Here is a 19,305-nt window from a genome sequence, read left to right as displayed (position 1 = left end):
ATCAGCCTAAAATCAGAAGATAGCTACAGCCATGAGCTCGTTTGCCTGGGGGGCCTGTGAGAGCAGCAGTGGCTGTTAAATAACAGGAGCCAAGTCCGAACAGATGGGGCAGGGCAAGGGCAGGAATGCACCTGTGAAAACAGAATGGTGGTGACTGGGCCACCCCCTTCCTCTCACTAGTGACCTGGATGAGAAGGGGCCGCAGAAGAGCAGGCACGGATAGCAGCCCCACCCGAGGCCCAGTCTATTGGCATTCCCACACTCCCTTGGCCCCACTGACCACCTCAAAAATCCTCTGTTCCCAAAGCAGACCCCTCTCCCAGCTTCAGAACCCCCAGTCCTTCTGTCTCTCCTCTACCTCTCCTTCTGATCCCTCCCATCTACCCTCCAAATAAAGGAACCAAAGGTAGACACAAATGTGAATCTTAAATTATTATTATTTCTTCCTGTCGTTTACACCCGAGGTGGGGGGCAGGGGAAGGGGAGGGGAACAGGAGAGGGGGGATTGCCTCCCCCCCTAAGGCACTGAGTGGAGAAGCCGCAAGGGGGGAGAGGGGAGGCCACATTGTCCTCACTCCCTGGGGCTAGGCCTCAGGTCTCCTCAGCCCTGGGCTCCCCCATCACCTGAAATGCTAAGATGAGGCCCAGGGCAACCCGACCTCCCCCAACCCCAATATATTACATCATCACTTTTTAAATAGATATAGGGACTGGTCCCGCTACCCCCTCCCTGTGACCCCCCCACTATTGGGGGTACCTGGGCAGCTGTGCAAATGGGCATGGGGGTGCTTGGGAGAGAGGGAGAGCACCGGGCCCCTGAACCTGCCCCTTTGAAGGAGGGGGAGGGGCCGCCAGGCCAGGGAGGGGAAATAGTGCAAGGCAGAGCCCAGGCCAAACGGGGTCCAGCACCCAGCGAGGAAGAGGGGGGAGATACCCCCACCCCCAGCAGATTTGGGTAGTTAAAAATCTGAAACTAGATTTCAACAAGACCAACAGAAAAGGCTATGTACAGAACGGGGGTGGATTCAATCCTAAGGGAAGAGGGAGGGGATTATTCTCCCCGACCCAACAGGGAGCCGGGCTGGTAAGCGTCTGGGGAAAGGGTCCCTTTCCCACAGCTCCGCAGCCCACTTTCCCTGCGGCTGAGCAAGAAATTATTTGCCCACAGCCTTGGCAAGGGGGCGCCGCTCACCAGCTGGGGTGGTGGGGGTGAGCGCAGACGGCCCGCTGGAAGTGGCCGCCAGGGGCGCTCGCCCGCGAGGGGCACGGCCGCCAGATGGCGCCGGCTCGCCCGTTCTCCGCAAGGCTCCCCCCAACCCCTCACCCGGTCCCACACCCTGCACCGCGCCAGCCCGGGGGCGGCGTGAGTCAGGGGCGGCAGCGGTGGCGGCGGCTCCGGCTCGCACCTGGGCGGGGAGGAGGTGGGGAGGAGAAGAGGGTAGGACACCGCCCGGCCCGCCCTGCCCTCTGGCCCCGGGGAGGGAGCGGCGGGAACAAGACATTCCCTGCCCGGGGACGCGGGAGGGGAGGGCAGGGGAAGAGAACCAGCGAGCGGCTCCCCTAGCTGGGCGGGGCCCCTCCCGCTGCCCCCAGGGGCGGGCGAGCCAATCAGGCCACCCCGCCCCTTCTCCAGGACCCCATGACTCAGCGCTGGGAGCAGGGCGGAGGGGGACTAGGATGGCTCCTTCCTTACAGGCCCAGTCCCCCTGTCTTTCAAGCTTTTACCTTGCTTTCCCCCACTTACCCTTCCTTTGCCGCCCCCTATGCATAATTCACTGCCAGGAAAAGGGAACAGAAACCAGGAAGGAGGGGTCTCGAAAGGGAGGGGCAGTCCTTCACCCCCTTACACAGCCAAAACCCCAAGGGGCATGGGGGCGGGGCAAGGCTTTGGTCCCAAGCCCCCCACCCCCTAGAAACCCGCATAGCCGAAGAGGGACCCCACGAATCAGAAATACATTATTGCTTCTACTCCCCAGGAGCAGCTGGGGACAGGGACCCCACCGTTACAACAGAGCTGTAAATATATACATCGTATCATACGTATCACTCCTTGGGAGAGCACCCCAATCTGGGGAGCTTCTGCCCCAAAACCTTCTCAGCTTGAAACTGGAATGAGGGCTCTGGGGGAAGGGGCTGATTTTCGATGCCAGGGAGGCTCAGTGCCTGGACCCCCAGCGCCGTCTGTGCTGCACACTCCCACTGCTTGGCATGGGCGTCCCCAGCCCCCGTGCTGCTCCAGCTTGGCCACTCATCCCTCTTTAAGAGGACTCCATGGCACCTTCAGCCTGAGGTGTGGTGGGTGCCCCCTCCTCCTCATCGTCATCAGGGGGCCCTGGGGTGGAGACTGGGGGCCCAGTAGGGGCTGACTGCTCCCAGAATCGAGCCAGAGAGAGGCGGAAGTTGTCCAAGTGGCCATTGGAGAGGTCGAGGCCAGCAGGGGACGGGGTGGCGGCAGAGGGTGTTGGGTAGTGAGGGGGCGCATCGTCCTTGCGGCGCCGCCGGGTGCGCACCTCCAGGCAGTTCTGGCCTTTGAGGTGGCGCTGCAGGTGGTCCTCCTTGGCGAAAGCCTTGTGGCACAGGTGGCACTCATAGGGCCGGTCCCCCGTGTGCAGGTGCATGTGGTTCTTGAGGTCGTAGCTGTGCAGGAAGCGGGCTGGGCAGTGCGGGCATGAGTAGGGGCGCTCTCCTGTGTGCTTCCGCATGTGGATCTTCAGCTTGTCATTCCTGGCACAGGCAGCAGGGAGGGGCAAGTGAGATGTTCAGGGCGGGATCCCTGGTTGTCCTGGCCAGCCTCCCAGGTCTTGTCCCACTCCCGTTCCCCCCATTTGTTTCCCCATTGCTGCCCCAGGAGACCGTTGCTGACTTGGCCCCAGCTTAACTGGGCCTAGCTACCACCCACTCCTCTGCCCCCTGCACAGCCCAGTCTTTCATGCCCCACACCCACCTCCCTTGACTTTCTCCTGGCCTCCCTTTCCTGGTCTCGCTCTTCACTCTGGTGACCCCTACACCCTCTCAGCCCCTCCAGGATCACCCACCTCCACACCTCGGGTCTCATAATCCCTTTCACCCTCCCCCTGACATGACGTGGCCCCAGCTGAGCCCCTTCCCCATTGGTGCTCACCGGGTGAAACGGACGCCGCAGACTTCACAGGCGAAGGGCTTCTCACCAGTATGGGTCCTCATGTGGCGTGGCAGTTTGCCTGCCCCGTGGATGATCTTGTGGCAGACTGGACACTCCTGGGGCATCTGGGAGCGGCGTTTGCGCACTAGCTTGTCCTGGCCATCCAGGCCTGGTGCCAGGGTGTCCTGGTGCAGGGAACTCAGGTAGGCCATCAGGTCAGGATCGATGGCATCCTCATCTGAGCCCAGCTCCTCGGGGGACAGCGGGGGCCCACTGCCCTGCACCAGCCCATAGGCTGGGGGATATACCAGCTCCTCCTCTTCTTCCTCACCCTCATAGGCATCGTAGCTCAGGGGCCCCTCAGTGGGTGAGGCAGTCCCTGTGGGAGGGCTGTAGCTGTCCCCTGGACCGCTGCCCCCACTGCTGCCCACTCTGCCAGCTGCGTCCTCCTCCTCATAGGTCAAGGGATGGGTGGGCACTGTGGGCACTTCGGGCACTAGGTGGTTGGCCCGGGCCCCCTTGGTCTGCAGGAAAGCTTTTCGGGGCTTGCGGCTGCGGCGGGCGACAGGCCGAGGTGGCGGTGGTGGTGGTGGGAGGGGCACCTGTGGAGCACTGTCTTCACCATTGGGAACTCCCGAGGCTGAGGCTGAGGCTGAGGCTGTGGCTGTGGCGAAGGCCTCCAGGTACTGGCGAGCTCGCTCGCAGTCGTCCTCATCAGGGCTGGGAGCTTCCAGTCCGCTGCCCTGCAGGATCTCCATGCAGGCAGCGATGACACATGGGATCTCCAGCAGCCGCGCGGCCTGGAGCACGGCTGGCATGTTGGCGCTGCTGGTGGTCAGCGTGGCCGTATAGGCAAACTCAAGCAGGGCACCCAGGGCCTCTGGCCCCACAAAGTCCAGCTCACACACACCGGCCCCTGCTCCCCCGGTGGCTGTCCCGCTGCCCCCAGAGCCCATGACTGCCCCGCCACCACCCTCAGTGAAGAGCTTCTTGAAGTAGTGGCTACAGGCAGCCAGCACAGCCCGGTGGGTGCGGTATTCAAGGCCCTGGGTCCGGATGGTGAGGTCACATAGGTGGCCCAGCTGGCGCTGCTCATTGAGGCTGCTCAGGAGCTCACTGCTGTGGTCTGGGAATGGAATCCCGATCAGGTCGTCCTCCGGGCTCCCCATCTTCTTCTGCTGGGTGAAATAGAAGGGGAAGTTAAGAGCACTGAGCCCTGCAAGGAGTACCAACACTGGCCAGGTGCCTATAGGCCGGGTGGTCTTCTAAGTACTTTACACCCATTTCATCTTCCCCAATCTTCTAAAGTAACGATTATCATCCATTTCACAGACAGGAACCTGAGGTGCAGGCAGGTGAAGTAACTTTCCAAGTTAAGTGCAGAATGGGTTCAAAGCCAGGTGGTCCGTGTTCCTAACACCTGTGCACTATTCTACCTGAGAGCAGGAGCCCCGCCTTTCTGGTCCTTTCTTAGAGACCCATCTACTTCACCTGCCCCATTTCCCATCCCTTTGGAAGAAGCACTGGACTGGGAAGAAGGATGCCTGGGTCCTGGTTCAGGCTTCATGAAGAACTGGCTGAAGGACTCTGGGTGGCTCTGGCAGCTAGCCTCAGTCATCTGCAAAGTGTGGTGCCAGTCTTTACGATGGAACCTCCTCACAGCCCAGAGAGGCTGATGAGAGAGTTCAGATTCACACTGGACCAAGGTCTGTTCAAGGCAAGGTCAGGTGCTTTAACTCACGTTATCTCCCTAAAGCATTTGTTGCACTGTAAAACACTATGCAAACATGAGAGGCAGCTTCCCAGCGCCCTCCTCCTTCTCTTCCTCCTGTCCCTCCTCCACCCACTAAAAGTTCATCTCCCCTTCTAGATACCCACTTCTAGAGGCCAAAAGGGAAACACAGCTCCCAGCATCCCTCCCCCCACATCCTCCCCTCCCCCATGGGGCCAAGGAGCAGCCACCCTTTGCTGGGGTGTCGCTGGCGCGGGTGCTTCCTGCCCCGCACCGATAAGCATCGTTCCCCGCCCCCTCCCCCACTGCCAATAGGCCAAGTTCCAGTCCCACCCCTCCCCCCTGGTCTACCACCACCACCTCTCCCTCCCAGTTCCCGGCCAGTCAGGAGAGTCCCCCTCTCCAGAGGTCCATCTTCCACCCTCTATGCTTTCCCTTCCAAGGCAAAGCCACAGAAGGCTCAGAGCTGCCAGCAACCCTTGGTGGAGGCTGGTGGAGGGGAGGGGAGGGGTAATAGAGTGAGTCTGGCCTGGAAGTGGGGAGATCTGCTTCAAGTCCTGGCTCTGCTGCTATCTTGCTGAATGACCTTGGGCAAGTCATTTCTCTCTGTGCTTCCATTTCCTCACTGTACAAGGAAGGGGTGGGATTGGAAGCCCCAAGGGCTCAGCCCTTTGCCCTAACATTCGGTGGGCCTGGAGCAACTGAAGACAGAATTGGGGCCTGGAAAGAGCTGGACTCTGGAGTCATCCAGGCTTGAGTTTGAATCCTCACTATGTGGCTGATTAGCCCTGTGACCTTAAACAAGTGATTTAATCTCTGAACCTCCTTCCTCATCTGTAACATGGGACAGTTCCACCAGACTCCTAGGGCTGTGGTGAAGGTTAAACGAGTCCAATGCAGGCACAATGCCTGACCCACAGTAGGGGCTCAGTAAATGTTCTGGCCTTGGGAGGGAGGAAGAAGGCCTCACCTGGAAGTAGATTTCACTATATAGACGGCCTCTGCCGCGAGACAGGTCTGCCTCCCTCCCTCAGATCACCCCAGGGAGTCAGGTTACTACCAGCTACATGACCTTGGACAAGTCACTTCCTTCCCCAAGGAGGCCTGTTTCCTCATCTGTAAAATTAAAGGGTGACCTAGATGATCCTTAGGGTAAGTCCCACTGACATTTTGTCAGTGTCTTGTCTGCCTCTCCCAACAGCTGTTCAGTTTCAGTCATTGATGGGGAAAGGTTCTTTGGCGAGTTGGAGGAGTCAAGGGCTACAGGTTTCCTCTTGAGGACACAAGAACTGCATTGTCTCCGCCTGCCTCCCCGTCTGTCACCTTCGTTGCAATGCCAGGATACCTGCACAGAAGCCTTTAGTGAGAAGCACCCATGTGCCTGCTTGTAAGCCACAGCAAGACACCCTAAGATAACCCACCACTTCCCACCTTCAGTCCCCAAATCACTTCTCCTTCCATAGGAGCCAAGCAGTCTGGGAGCACTCCCAGTTTCCTTTGGTTCTCCCACCTGTACTTTACAAATAGTACAAGTGGCAAATGGCCCCAGGACTTAGGAACAAACAAAACCGGGTGGGCAGCAGAGCAGCATTGGGCACCCTCTTGGGCCCAAGCGGATCCTGTCCCTCCTGAGGGGGATGGGTGGGGCTGTCCTCATTGTCCATTGGCCCAGAGCTGGGCACCCACAGGCACGTGGCTCTCCCTCCTTCCCTCCCCACCCTATCCAGCGGCTGCTAAGCCCGCCTCCCTGCCTCCCTTCTCCCACCCCAGGGCCGTCTCCGTGGCAACTTGGTGTGGCAGGGGCACTGATTGGCTGACCCTGCTGTCAGGTCACAGGCTCAGGCTGGTTCACCATGCAACTCACTCAGGGCTTGGGCAAGGGTGAGTGTTTAACCCCTTAGGCCTAACTCCAATGCCCATGGCCAGGAAGTAGCAAGGAAGGAGGGAAGAGGCAGAGGAGACACGTGGGAAGGGGAGGTGTTCATAAGGTTCTCTAGCTTCTGGGAAACTCCCCTAGCCAGGGCTCTGGCACCCATGCCAGAGGTGCCACCTGGAACTAGGCTGGTGCCAACCAGGCCAAGGGGGCACTCCTAACCCCATCATCTGGGAGGGGTCGGTGGGGCGGCGGCCTCCCCCTTCTTCCTGGCAGGCTGGGGCACTGGTGCCAGGATGCCCACCCCACCTTGGGCACCCTTCCCACCTCTGCACCCCAGAGGGCCCAGCCCCCTAATGCCCCATGAGGGCGGCCCATCCCTACCCAGCCTGGCATGCCCCCTCTTGCTAAGACCTTGTGGGCATGGGCGTGTGTGGTGGTTGGGGGGGGGCAGCTGTGCCAGGGAGCCAGGGAAGGTCTGTTTGGTCTGTTTGCCTGGTAGGGGGAGAACTGGGGGCCCCGCCCCATCTCTCCCCGCTTTCCCGCCACCCCCCCAGGCTCCCCTCACTGTCAGGCCTGCTAGACCGGCCAAGCCGGTGGGCAGCTCTCTTGAAACTGGGCCCTGAGTCAAACTTGCCCCATCTTTGGTGGGGGGAAGATTTTGGGGTTAGAAAAGTGGGAGCGGGGTGAAGGTGAGAACCCCTATCACCTACCCCTCAGTGCCCAAGGGCACCTGCCAGGGTGTGTCCACCACCAAGAAACCAAAAGGTAGAGGGCACTGGCCCTGGCGTGGGAAGGAAAAGGAGGCTGGAACTCTTTCCAGGTGCTGACCTCAGGCAGTGTCCAGTGCAGGGCTGGGGGCACCAGGGCCAACACTGCTGGCTCCAGCCAGCTGAAGAGCAGGGATACGAGGCCCTGAATGGGGCAGCTGAGCAAAGCTGGCCCCCCTTCCCCACACCCTGGGGATTAGGGGAGTGAGGCTTAGTGTGGGGGGCAGCAGGCGGAAACAGGATTAGCCGCGGAGAAAATAGATATGGGCCTGAGACACAGGCACACAGAGCCCCCCCTCCCCAGGCTAGGAGGCCCCCACCTCTGGGCGCTGCCAGAGAGGCTGAGAGGGGCCTGGCCAGGCTTCTCCAGGTGCAGCAGCTTGGGGTGAGGGAGGATGAAGACCAGGCTGTGATGCCTCCTTCCAGGGTGATGGAGAGGCCTGAGGCTCTTCCCACCTTGGCTGGCCACCCTTCCCCCTTACTTCTTTCTCCTTTCTACCCCCCAACCCCCACCCCAACTCCAGCCTCAGGTTCTCTTCCTGTTTTTTTGGAACTAAGTTTGCACGAAGCCAGGGCTTTGGCCTGTGGCTGGACCATGGGGGTGGGGAAATAGGGCAGCCAGTCTAAGGTCCTCAGGGACCCGGGAATCCTAGTTCCCCAGCTTCTCCCACCCCTTCCTAGGGCCTCTGGGGCCCAGGGGCTGAAGCCATCTGGACTAACCCAGTGGGGAAGGCAGGGTGAGAGGTTGAGGTGAAGCCCTTGGAGGACTGGAAGGGCTTCAAAGGAGAGGCCCTGGGCCCAGGGATGCCCTAGGCATCTATGGAGCCCTCCCTGACTACCCCAGCCCCTCCAAGCTAGTGCATGCCTTCCCCATCCCCCATATGCTGCTTCCCCCTCCTAACCTCACCACCCCCAGCACTCACACTTCCTGGGGGCCGAGGCGGGGAAGAGAGACCGCAAGCCACGAAGGGGGAAGGAGGCAAGGGGAGTTGGCTGCTTCCCGGTGCTGTGGGGGTTAAGCCTCTCCTCCCTCAAAATCCCCAATTCCTGGTGCTTCAACTCCTGACAGGAGGGAGACCTCAGTATTCCCTACATTTTCTTTCCATGACACCTGCCCTAGTCCGCAGCCTCTCAGGCCGCATCAGGGGAAATCTGAGGGACATAAAAGATGGCGGAGGGAGGAATAGGGGCAACTCCCTCTTACCCAGCCTTCTCCTCTTTACCTTTGGAGACCCCTGCCCTCAGCCTCTCTCTATTCTTGGCCCCTTTTCTTGGCCTCCTCTTCCTGTCCCCTCACTGCCTTCTCCAACCCTGTCTCTGCTCTCCGCAACTCATCCTTTGCTTTCCTTCCGTCAGCCCTTGCCAGGCTCCTGCGTCTTCTCTACCACATCCATGTCCCTTGGCCTCCTAGGAACCATCCCTGCCTCTCCTTGATTTTCCCTTCTGGTTCTCTTGCTCAAGCCTCTCCCACTTCCTCCATTTCACCCTGCTCCGAGCATCCCGTCTCTCTTCCCCAGGCAGGCACGGTGTAGAGAGGGGCAGATAAATCAAGTCGAGAAGCCAGGCCTGTCCTTCAAGGCCTGGTCTTGCCATGAGATGTCCGCATTTCGGGCACCCACATCCCCCTTCTGGATGAAGAACAGGACCCAGATTTGGGGGATGGCTGGGGAAGATGGGTGAAGGGGGTGCTGTGAGAGCGGATGTGGGGTGGGGTGGTGGGGACAACCTAGGCCTCTCTGCCCGTCAGAGTTTCCAGCCCTGGAGCTGCTGGACTTTCCCCAGAGGCTGCCCACCCTAGGCCAGGCAACTGTGCACATGGACAGACCCTGGCCATCACAGTTCCCAACGGGGGTCTGCCTAGGCAGTGCCAGCTCCCCTTAGGGCCTGAGGAGACCGCACAAGGTGCCAGGGTCTGCCCTGTGCCCACCCCCTCCCCCCAGTCTAGTGTCTCTGGCTGGGTAACCGAGCCGGCTGGTAACCCCACACCCGCCAAGCCGCCAGCAGAAACCTGAGCCCCCCAGCCCCAGAGGACACCCCAGCCCGATCCCCGGAGCCCGGCTCTCTGCCAGCCTGTCCAACCTCCTGTCCCGGCCCAGCGATCCCTCGGCTCCTGTAGGCCCCTTCTGCTCTCCTGTCCTGCGGGGTCCCTGAGACCCTGAAGCTTCCCCATAATCCAGACCCTCAGACCCTCAGCTCCCTAAACTGCCCCTTGTGAAGTTGGGACACCCTCTTCCTAGCCTGTTTTTCAGTCCCTCTCTGACCCTTGGCCAATTCTAGGCCTCCAAACCTCCCCTGGGGCCTGATCTCCCAAGCCAGAGTGGGGCCTACTCACCTGAACGCTGAGGGGCCTTGCCGGCAACTCCTCTTGGCCCCTGGGGGGAGCAGGTTGGAAGGGGTGGGGGAGGGCTGGGCTGGGGGGGAGGTAGGGTGGCTGTTCCCCGCTCCAGCTCCCTCTTTCAAAGGGGCCGCCCACGACTTAGCCCAGCCCCTCCCCCCTACAGCCTTAACCCTCTGGGTGCTGTCCCCCCTCCCCCCAGATGGAGGGAGGGGTTACCAGAGGGCTGGCAGCGTGGGAGAGGGCCTAGAGTCTCTGCCTGCGGTGCCCGAAGCCCCAGCTGTACCCACCCCTGCCTGTCCTTACTGAGTCCTAAAAGAGGAAAAAGGTGAGCGGTAGGAAAGGTAGGAGCTGGGACAGTCCAGGAGGACAGAGGTGAGGAGGAGCAATGGGAGAGGCTGCTGGAGGTGGGACCAGGAGAAGGAAGAAGGGAGGGGAGGGGACAGGAGGCGGCAGTGGCCAGAGGAGGGAGGAGGGGAACCCTGGACAGTCAGCGCCAGGGGTGACAGGTGCCCAGGTCCCAGCCCCTCAGGGCATGTGGTATAACAGGGGACCACGAAGAGGCCCTCCAGACCCCAGCAGGCCCCTTGGCACCCCTGGGAGCTGGCCGAATTCTCCCCACCCTGTACTGGGCTGGGGCCCTCAGGGGCTGGGCAAGGCAGCACCCCGCCCTCCCCATGCCTCACCCCAAACCCACTCACATACCACAGTTCCTTGCCCGGGCGCCAGCCCCTGCCAACCAGGCCAGGGGGCAGCGCTTGTGCCAGCCCCCAATGGCCAGGGGGATCAGGGGGACAGAGCTGGCCTGAGGTGGGTGGACAGATGGGGGGAGCTGTGGGCACCGAAAGAGGAAGGAGCCGGGAGGGGGCATCTGCTGGGAAGCGCCTAGCCCCACCCCTTGCGTAAGCCGCTGCCACCCTGGCCGGTTGGGTGGGACCCGCCTGGGCCCGAGGGGCAACTCAGGAGGGCTCAGAGCCCAGAGATGGGTGGGCCACAAAGTTCCACTTAAACAACTCCTGGGGTCTCTCATTCCTGGAATGAGGGGTGCCCTAGGTCCCCCAGACACTAGGCCATCCCAAGTCCTTCTGGGCTGGGAGGGGGGACCACAGAATGCCCCCTAAAATATCCCCTCCCCTTTCCCCCCAACAGCTGCTGGCTCAGTGCCGCTGGCCTGCTGCCCCTCACCAGCTCCCGGCCCGGTTGGCACCTACCCACCAGGATGCTGGCAGTCCTGCCCTCCTCTCCCTCCTACCCCCCTGGCTCCCAGCGCCCCATGCCAACTGTGGGCCTGGGGTGGGGGAGGGTCACCCCTGTGCCTTGGTGCCAGCTAGGCGGGCCCAGGCCCCCAGGTCCTACAGATAACACCCAAGACCCTGTTCTTAAGCCATCTCCTCAAGAAGCAGCGCATGGGTCAGGGCCTACACGAAAAGAGCCTCGGGGGCTATGGACAGCTCGATGAGCAGTTATTGAAGGCACCATTCCCAAAGGTGGGGGCCAGTGTCCCTCCCTGCCACCAGGTGCCAGCCTCCTGGCATTCCCCCTGCCCAAGCATTTGCTTGGGCACCAAAGTCCCTGCAATTCCTGAGAGCCCTAGTGCCTGCAGCCTGCAAGGGAGTGGGGTGGGGCTGCTCTCTGCCCTTTGATCCCCATAAAGGGAGGGAACCGGCCTAGAGGGCAGGGGGCAGGGAGGGAGTTCATGGGGCCCCTCCATTTCGCCCCTGCCAGGGGCAGCAGGGCAGGGTGTGGGCATCTCTTGGGTGGGGCCCTAAGGTGAGAATGGGTAGCAGGTCTCAGCTGGGGAGATGGATGTCAGTCATGGGTACGTGGTGTCATGTGGGAACAAGATGGTGAGGACAAGGTGGTGGGATGCAGAGGGTACCCATGTTCCAATTCATCCTCATCCACTTTTACATCCAGAAACATTTCTAGACTTAACCAAACTGAGAGCTCAAGGAAGACTACAACTCCCAGTGTGCACCACAATTGCTTTGCATGTACCTTGGGAGTTGTAGTTCCCTTGAGAAGCCCTGTACTCTCCTCCTCCCCAGAGCCTTGATGATGGGGTGGGGAGGGCAGAGCAGACTCGGTCATGAATCTCCAAGCTGAGATTGTTTAGAAGAGGTGAAAGGCAGGAGGTCTATGGTGGGGGGAGAGGACCCCTGCTCCCAGGCAAAGGGGGAGGAAAGGAGGAAGGAAGGAGGAGAGGATGTCTGTTGAAAGGGGCATATGGGTGGGGAGGAGTTGGGGGGGTGGGTGGAAACAGGAAGGAAACTGAAGCCAGAGACACGAGGTCGAAAGCAAGGGCCTGGTGGAGCCCCATTCCGAGGTCTGGCAGGGACTGGGAAGGCATTTCCCCCCGCCATTCTGGTGGCCTGGGGAGGCATAAGAGGAATGAGTGATGTCAAGAAATACTAAATTGGTGTGTTTGTGGGGGTCACTGGCTCCGTTTACCTGCCACCAGCCCTGTTTTGTCTGGGGCACCCTCAACCCTTGGATCTGGCACAGGTATTTGCTGGCTGGCAAGCTCTGAAGGCTGACTTGGTCTTGGGATGCTAGCAGACAGAGGAAGGGATTGGGGGAGGTCAGGGCCAGGCCTGATGAGCAGTGTGGTGGAGGGAGATATGTATGGGGTTAGGCACTGGTATGAGGTCAAGGAATTGTGCTGGCAAATGAGGATGCCATCCTCTAGGACTGAGGCCATAGCAACTGGGAGCTCTCAGTGAAGAGAGAGCTAAGATGCCAAGGAAGGCCACTAGCCTCCCACCCACCCCAGGCTGTGGGACCGAATGAAGAGGGCAGCCCTTTCTGGTCTCCCTGTGGAATTTGCTAAAGGTAGCTTTCTCCTTGTGCCAGGCAGACTGTGAACATTAAAGGTGGCAACTCAGGGGGCCAGATGGCAGCTGAGTGCCTTTCCTTAGTGGGGGTGGAGGTTAGAAGTGGGCAGAGGTTCTGCTTCCAGGCCACTTTCCCTGGGCTCCCCAAGGCTCTGGGACAGATGCTTACAGGCCCTAGCCAAGACTCTTGCCAAGAGCTGGGTCTGGCTGGGTGGCTGGGTGGGGGTCATTCTTGCCTTTCCAAAGCCCTTGATGGTGGATGACAGTAGCTCTAACCCCTTCCCCTCAGTCCCCCAGGCCCGCTTTGGCGCCTGGCCGCCTGTGTGTTGGCAGGACTGGGGGGTGGGGGGGTGGGGGCGGCGAGCAACTTCAAACTGTCCGGGCAAAACGTCAAGTTTACTCACGAGTTTACTCAGCAGAAGGAGGGGGAAGAGGCCAGGGCAGGCACACCCCATGCCAGGGTCCTATCCGTCTGCCTGTCCCCACCTTCCTCCCCCACCCTCCTCTTCAGCCCTAGGCCAAAACAGGCATAGGCCCCAAGGCCTGGTGGCAGGGCAGTCTTAACTCTCAGAAGGTCAGGGAACCAAGCAGACCAGAGGGAGGAAGCCCTGAAGCAGGCCCAGAGGCTTCTATCAGAGGGCAGTGCCCTGCTGGAGCCCATTCACTATCCATCTTAGGACCTTGGCCTTGGGCCAGAACTGGGTCTCTCAGTCACCAAGAAGGGGACAGTACCAGGCCAGGCCTCCTCCATCTAAGCAGTCCCTTGGGCAGTGACTCCTGACCCCAAATGCCCAGTACTAGGTTGTGCCTCAGGCAGCATGATGCCATCTGGGCAGCCATAGGATCAGGGGCTGGTTCTCTCAGCCTTGGCTTGGAATGGGGGGCCAGCACCCTATCTGACCTACTTCCCTTTCCTCCCCACCTGCTTTCACTCTCCAGTTCTCCCCCAGCCTTCACTGTCCCCACCCCAGAGGCGCTCCGCCCCCCATGCCCGCTGGGCCCCCTCCCCCACCCTTCCCCAGGGTGCCAAGTGCAAACACACAAAGGGCCCGATGGTGCATTGTTAGCCCAGCCCCCGCTGCCCGCCGCACCCTCCCAGGGCGGGCAGTAGGCCAAGGAGGAGCTGGGGGCCCTGGGTGCCAGGGGGCACCATGGGGAAGGGGGAAGAGGTCAGCACCTGTCTCCCAGTCACTGGGGTCCATTTCACCAGAGCTGAGCAGTGATGAGAGTGCCCCATTAGAGCAGGCCTCTCTCCTTGACACCTGAGCCTAGTGGGCACTGCCTTCTTTCCTCCCCAGAGCCCCTTTTGGTGGTATTAACCCCTTCCTGACCCCGTGCTAAGGTTGGGGGTGTGGTACCCAAGGGAGGGGACAGTGTCTGGGGGTGCCAGCAGGCTGCATCGTGCCCACAGCAACCATGTAACAGAGGGACGCTGGGGGAGCTGGGGTCCCGGGGGCCAAGGACAGGAGGCACTGACAGAGATTTCTTCTTGTTTCATCAGCTGCTCCAGGGGGAGCCCCCTGCTCTTCTCCCCAGTCACCACTAACAAGGAACACTAACTGCCACCCAAACTCAGTCACAAATATATCCCTCTCCAGCCCAGCACAACACTCCATATGCCCACTCTCCCTTCTCAACCTGATGTCCACTCCATGCCAGCTCTCCCAGCAGTGCCAGGCAGGTACAGGGGTGACCAAACCAGTTGGTGTGTGTGGGGGAACAGGAGGTAACCCCATAATCCTCCAGACCTCTCACCCCACTACACACATACACCCTCAGGGAACAGAGAGTTCCCATCCTGGTTTAACCCCTCACTGCCCAATCTGGCTCCCTGTGCCCCTGATAAACTGTCTCCCTCCTCCAGGAATAAGTTGGGGGAAGGGGGAAGAGCTGCGCTGACTCATTCCCATTCTCAGCTGCAGCTAGGGGTCTCCAAGACATTCAGGTGGGGGTCAATTCAAGAACGCCCTCCACCTGGCCCGGAAGCCAGGACAGCCTGCTGGTCTCCCCCTCTCCCCAGCACCCACTTCCGGTGTCCCAAACTAGGTCAGCAGCGCTCGTTTCCTGTGGGTCAGCTAGCACCCGCGCCTCTGCCCCTCCCCTGCTCCGGACCCAGGCTCCCTGCCCACCCCCCCAGGGCGCCCCGAGGTCTCACCACGTCTCAGCCGCCCTTTGATACGTGGGGGTTGTGCCGGGCGGGGGGCAGGGGACCCGCCCTCTCTCCAAACACCAGCAGGGCCGGGGCGCCTGGGCAGGCACGTGTCCGGGCACAACCCGCTGCCCACGCCGCCCCCCCTACTCCCGGCTCCCCCCTCGCCCTGACCGGGACACGTCGCTCTCTTACTTGGGGTGGGGTGGGAGGGGAGAGAGAAAGCTGGAAATTGAAAGCAGCGCCCCCCACCCCTTTGAATGGCAGCCCTCTACTAGTGGCGCTCTGAGTAGGTTCTACAACAACACAGTAGCGACCCCCACTCTGCGTAGGGGCAGGTGCGCCGGCGCGGGCGGGGGAACGGGTGGTAGGTAGAATTCTTCCCAGTCACCCACCCGTTCTCTTGGGTACTGGGGGCAGGAGCTGGCTTTGAAAAGGTGGCGGCGGTACTGGAGCCTGAACGAAGAAAGTGGGATTGAGGGGCGGCGGAGAGAGGGGTCGTTTTATGTCGCTCGGAGGTTGTCGCCGAGCCCCACTACCAGCGAGAGAGAGCGGTTCGGGAAGCGCAAGAAACCAAATAGTCCAGCCGGTAACTTTCCCCCAAGCCGCGGCTCCTCCTGTGCTCCCCCCCACCCCCCATGCAACTGGCCCGGGTCCAACCCACCGCGCCAGGGGGCACGGGGGGGGGGAGCGTTGTCCTAGTTAGAGTCTGTCAGCGTTTCCATTCCCTCAACTCGGTCGGGTCGGGGGTCTCCCGCTAGAGTCATGAAGGAGACTGGAGGAGCGCTCAGTGCCGCCTCACCCTCTCTCCATCCCGGAGCTGCCAGTCTGTCTGTTCCCAGAAGTGCACAGAAAGTTTCTGGGGACCCACCGCCCCGGGATGGGGGGCGGCCGTAGTTCCTTCTCTACCTTTCCTTCCAGTTAAAATCAATTCCAAAGACCCGGGATGTTGAGAAGGCACGGGGAAGGGGAGTGGTGGGAATCTGGTCTGCATGCGTGTGTGTGGGGGGGGGGTCCCACCTACAGGACAGACGAAGGACACTGCAGTAGTCTCGAGTCTAGAGGACCCTGAGCCAGGAGACAAAAGTGGGGTACACTCACCTCTCCGCCTTTGGGTCCGCTGGCTGGAGCTGATGAGGCACAGGGTGTGGGGAGAAGCGCGTCCCCGGCCAGGCCCGGGGGCTTGGGGCCCTGCTCCGGTCCTGGTCAGAAGGCCGCGGTCAGTCGCTCGCCGCTCTCTGCTGGGGGGCTCCTCCTCCGCAGCCCTCTGCCTCCTCCTGCCGCCCGCCCCCCCCTTGGCCTCCGAGAACCGTACATTCACCTGGCTCCCACCCGCCCCCCCCAGGGCCCGCCTCACCTGTCCTGCTGTCTCACCTGTCCTCCTGCTTGCTTTCCCCCCATCCCTCCCCTCCCTCCCCCCGCCCCCTGCCACCCCCCAAACTCCCCCCCCAACCCTTAGCAACACCCTCTGTCACTTCCTGGTTTTTCACCCGCCCCCCCAGGCCCCCCTCCCTCCGCCCAATAAGGACATAAACTTCAACCCCTTGGTCCAGCCAGTCTCTGCAGGGAGCAGATGGATCCCTCCCTCTTTTTTCGCTCTTCTTTCAAGCTCTTACTTTGCTCTCCAAGCCTTTCCCACCCTCCTCTTTTCCCTCCTTCTTTCCTTCTCTCTCTCTCTCCCTTCACCTGCCGCGGTCCCTCTCCCCCTCCCTCTCCCTCTCTCGCTTCTAGCCCCTATCTCTCCCAGTCCACCTTAACTCAAGCTCCGCCCCCGACCCCCATCCAGCCCTCCGCCGCCGTTCCGCCCCGCCCCCTGCACTCCACCGCCCTGTCCACCCATTGGCCTGAACACCCGCTCATCCCAAATGGGTCCCGCCTTGCGTTGGGCCAGGGAGGGGGCGGAGCGGAGGGGCTGGCCTGAGACCTGGAGGAGGGGAAGAGGAGGGGGCAGTGTCCGCAGCGGCCGAGGAGCCGAGCACCGCCCCATCAAGGGCTCCCACTCCTTCAAGAGGGGCTTCTGTAGGGTCAGCACCTCGTGAGGGAAGGGTATGAGAGGTTAAAGATAGGCTAGGTTGTGATGAGACGGGGACTTAGGTAATTGAGGGAGGGGGTCCCGTGAGGGGCTATAATCAGGTCAGGGCCCCGGGAGGTAGGGGGAGGGGAGCCACCCGGCCATCAACTCCAGCTCCTCCGCCCCCCCCCCCAGAGGGAGAGGGGGAGTTGAGGCTGCCGGCACCCTGCGTCCCTCCCCACGCGTGACGGCGCCCCGCGGGGAGGGAAAGGCGCCTTGGGCTAGCAGCCTCTGCGCTCCAGCCGGTGCCCGCTGCGGCCTTGGCATTGTCGGAGGGGAGGGGCCGGGTCCGCGAAGAGGGAGGGGGAGGCGCGCTCACGCTCCTGCTCCCCGCCTCCATCCCGCCGTTCCTTAAGTGGAGAAACTGAGTCTCCGCGAAGGAGGGACCTCTGGACTTGGATTCGCTCAGAGACCTAGGTGGTCTGTGTGTTTTAGAATTTGTGTGTGGGTTTGGGGGAAGTCAGGATGCGTACTTCAGTGCCCCCCAAATGAGGAAGGTAGTCTGTGTGGGACGCTTCCAACTGGGCCTGAGGCGCTACGTACCCCAAAGAGCCCCTCCCAGTAGTATAAAACGGATTCAGATCCGGCTACCGCGGGCCAGATTCCACTCCCCGCGGCCGGCTGGGCCGAACCGGGTCGGACTCGCTTTCTCCAACCCCACCCCCCTTCCGCAGGGGGCCTCCCTCCCTTTCCAGCAGGTGGCTCCGCGGGACACCAGCTCAACCTGTTGGACCACAATGGGCGGCGCCAGGGGGGCCCTGGCCCTCACCCGGGCTGACCCGGGATCCCCGCGCAGGGGGAGGGGCGGAGTCCCGGTCCCTCCCTCTCCCTCCCGCCGTGACTCAGCCTCGGGGCCGCTGCCCTGCTCCCCGGCCAGGGGCGGAAAGTGTGAGGCGCCCCTGAGGGCCCAGGCCAAACCAAACAGCCCCCCACCCCAGACATTATCTCACTGGAGAATTAGGGGGGCTCTAGGAAGGAGGGGGTAGCAGCAGCAGGCATGGGGCGCTCCTACTCGGGTAATCCGCTCCGGATTTTCCTGTCGTCCCTGTCCCCCTTGGGTCCAGAGGTTGGTCACTGCTCCGGGTTTTCTTCTCGGCCCCGCTGGACAGATTCTGGTTCGTGAGGGCCCAGAGCCGGTGGGGTCCAGGCCAGGGTTTTTCCTTTCCTTCTCCAGCCGTCGGGGTCGCGCTAGCCTGAGGAAGGGCTATGCTAGGGGCTAGACGACAGTGTCAGATACACAAGTGAAATGGAGAGGGGCTGCCTCGGGGTGGAGGGGGGCATGGCCGAAGAAAGGGGGGGGGGAGTGGCTCAGGGAGGACAGAGCCAGGGCCTCCAGGGGCAATAGAAGAGAGAGTGCCTTGGCACCAGCCCTTAGGTTATAGAGAAGCGAATAGGAGGCTCGCCCCTTAGGGGTTCGCGCCAGGCGTCTTGCTGGACCGAGCCTGGATCTTTCAAGGCCAGAATGCCATTTCTCACTTGAGTCTCGACAGTCCTGGAACCTCCTGTCAGTTCCTCAGTGACCCCCTCCCACATTCTCTTCTGGTCCACACAGCTCCCCTTTCCTCACTCAGAGTCGGAGGGGGGAACCCCGACTTGAAATTCCCGCCTACCCCCCAGCTCCGGGCCTTTACCGCGCCAAACCACTGAGACTGCTGCGGCCAAGAAACGCTGACTGGGGGCCCGCCCCCTCCCAGGAAACCCCGGCCGGGCCCGTGGGGCCTGCCACCACCTCTGCCCCGCCACGAGGCCCGTACTGGAACTGGGAACTGGAGGGCAGGTGTGGGATCTCTAGCGGCCTCCTGGGGATCGGGGAGCGTCCCAGATCCGCACGTTCGAACTTCAATCGTCAGGCGGCCAACTAGTCCTTAATTTGGGGGGGAAATTAGCAGGAGATGGGTAAATACCCGGAGAGTGAGGTGGTTGACTGAAGAAAAGGATGAAAGCCCAGGTTGGGAGTTAACCCTTTCTAGGGAGAACTGCGCACCTGGGGCTGGGGACTGATTCAGAGTGACAGCCAGGTGCTAGGACTGGCCCGGCCACGTGCGTCAAACGGGCAGCTGCGGAGGAGTTAGATGCTTGCAGAGCCTGGCGGAGAGAGAGCTTCTGGAGGGAAGAAAGGCAAGGCTCTGCCTGGGCGGAGTCCCGAGTGAGTGGGTCTAGGGGCCCGTTTTGGAATGTGGGGGGGGGGGGCTGAGCTGGAAGCGGAGCGTCAGCCTCCGACCGGCGCCCACCTCTTCCCCGCTCCCCCCCTTCCCAGGGCTGCCTCCGCTTCCCTCGAAAAACCCGCCGCCCAGGAAACCACTGGGGGCGCTCAGACCGCAGCCCCAGCGCCCCCACCGCGACCGCCCAACCCACCTGAAGGGGCCGTGGCTGCCAGGGTTGCCCCCCTCCCGCCGACTCCCCCCACACCTGCGGGCGGC

General features: G+C 61.8%; 2 protein-coding genes across 10 annotated transcripts in view; one reads left to right on the top strand and one right to left on the bottom strand.

Annotated features, from left to right (window-relative positions):
* DCST2 (DC-STAMP domain containing 2) overlaps positions 1-1,367 on the top strand; it is an 11,500-nt gene extending 10,133 nt beyond the window's left edge. The window contains 3 exon segments of the mRNA XM_074349970.1: positions 181-227; positions 230-345; positions 1,119-1,367. Coding sequence (XP_074206071.1) covers positions 181-227; positions 230-345; positions 1,119-1,367 — 412 coding nt within the window.
* Positions 420-19,305, bottom strand: ZBTB7B (zinc finger and BTB domain containing 7B). Of its 9 annotated transcripts, none has more exons than XM_045515960.2 (4): positions 16,739-19,305; positions 15,916-16,016; positions 3,122-4,299; positions 420-2,724 (listed from the first exon to the last, which is right to left on the bottom strand). In XM_045515960.2, exons 3-4 carry the CDS (start codon positions 4,288-4,290, stop codon positions 2,259-2,261), a joined length of 1,635 nt encoding a protein of 544 aa, XP_045371916.1. In that variant the 5' UTR covers positions 4,291-4,299; positions 15,916-16,016; positions 16,739-19,305; the 3' UTR covers positions 420-2,258. The 9 variants fall into 9 exon arrangements, with proteins under 9 accessions (XP_045371916.1, XP_045371915.1, XP_074205615.1 ...); XM_045515959.2 differs by having other exon boundaries at positions 3,122-4,296; positions 16,739-19,304; XM_074349514.1 differs by lacking the exon at positions 16,739-19,305 and adding an exon at positions 16,172-16,272.

This window comes from Camelus bactrianus, chromosome 21 (genome assembly GCF_048773025.1).
Source record: "Camelus bactrianus isolate YW-2024 breed Bactrian camel chromosome 21, ASM4877302v1, whole genome shotgun sequence".
Taxonomy (NCBI): Eukaryota; Metazoa; Chordata; class Mammalia; order Artiodactyla; family Camelidae; genus Camelus; species Camelus bactrianus.
This window is presented reverse-complemented; position numbering and strand designations above follow the sequence as displayed.

What these genes read in the sequence shown, in the direction of transcription:
- ZBTB7B (XM_045515960.2), bottom strand. Translation starts at nt 4,290, where the DNA reads ATGGGGAGCCCGGAGGACGACCTGATCGGGATTCCATTCCCAGACCAC. An exon ending in TGCGGCGTCCGTTTCACCCG is followed by an intron (nt 2,725 to 3,121) that starts GTGAGCACCAAT and finishes TGCCTGTGCCAG; the next exon opens with GAATGACAAGCTGAAGATCC.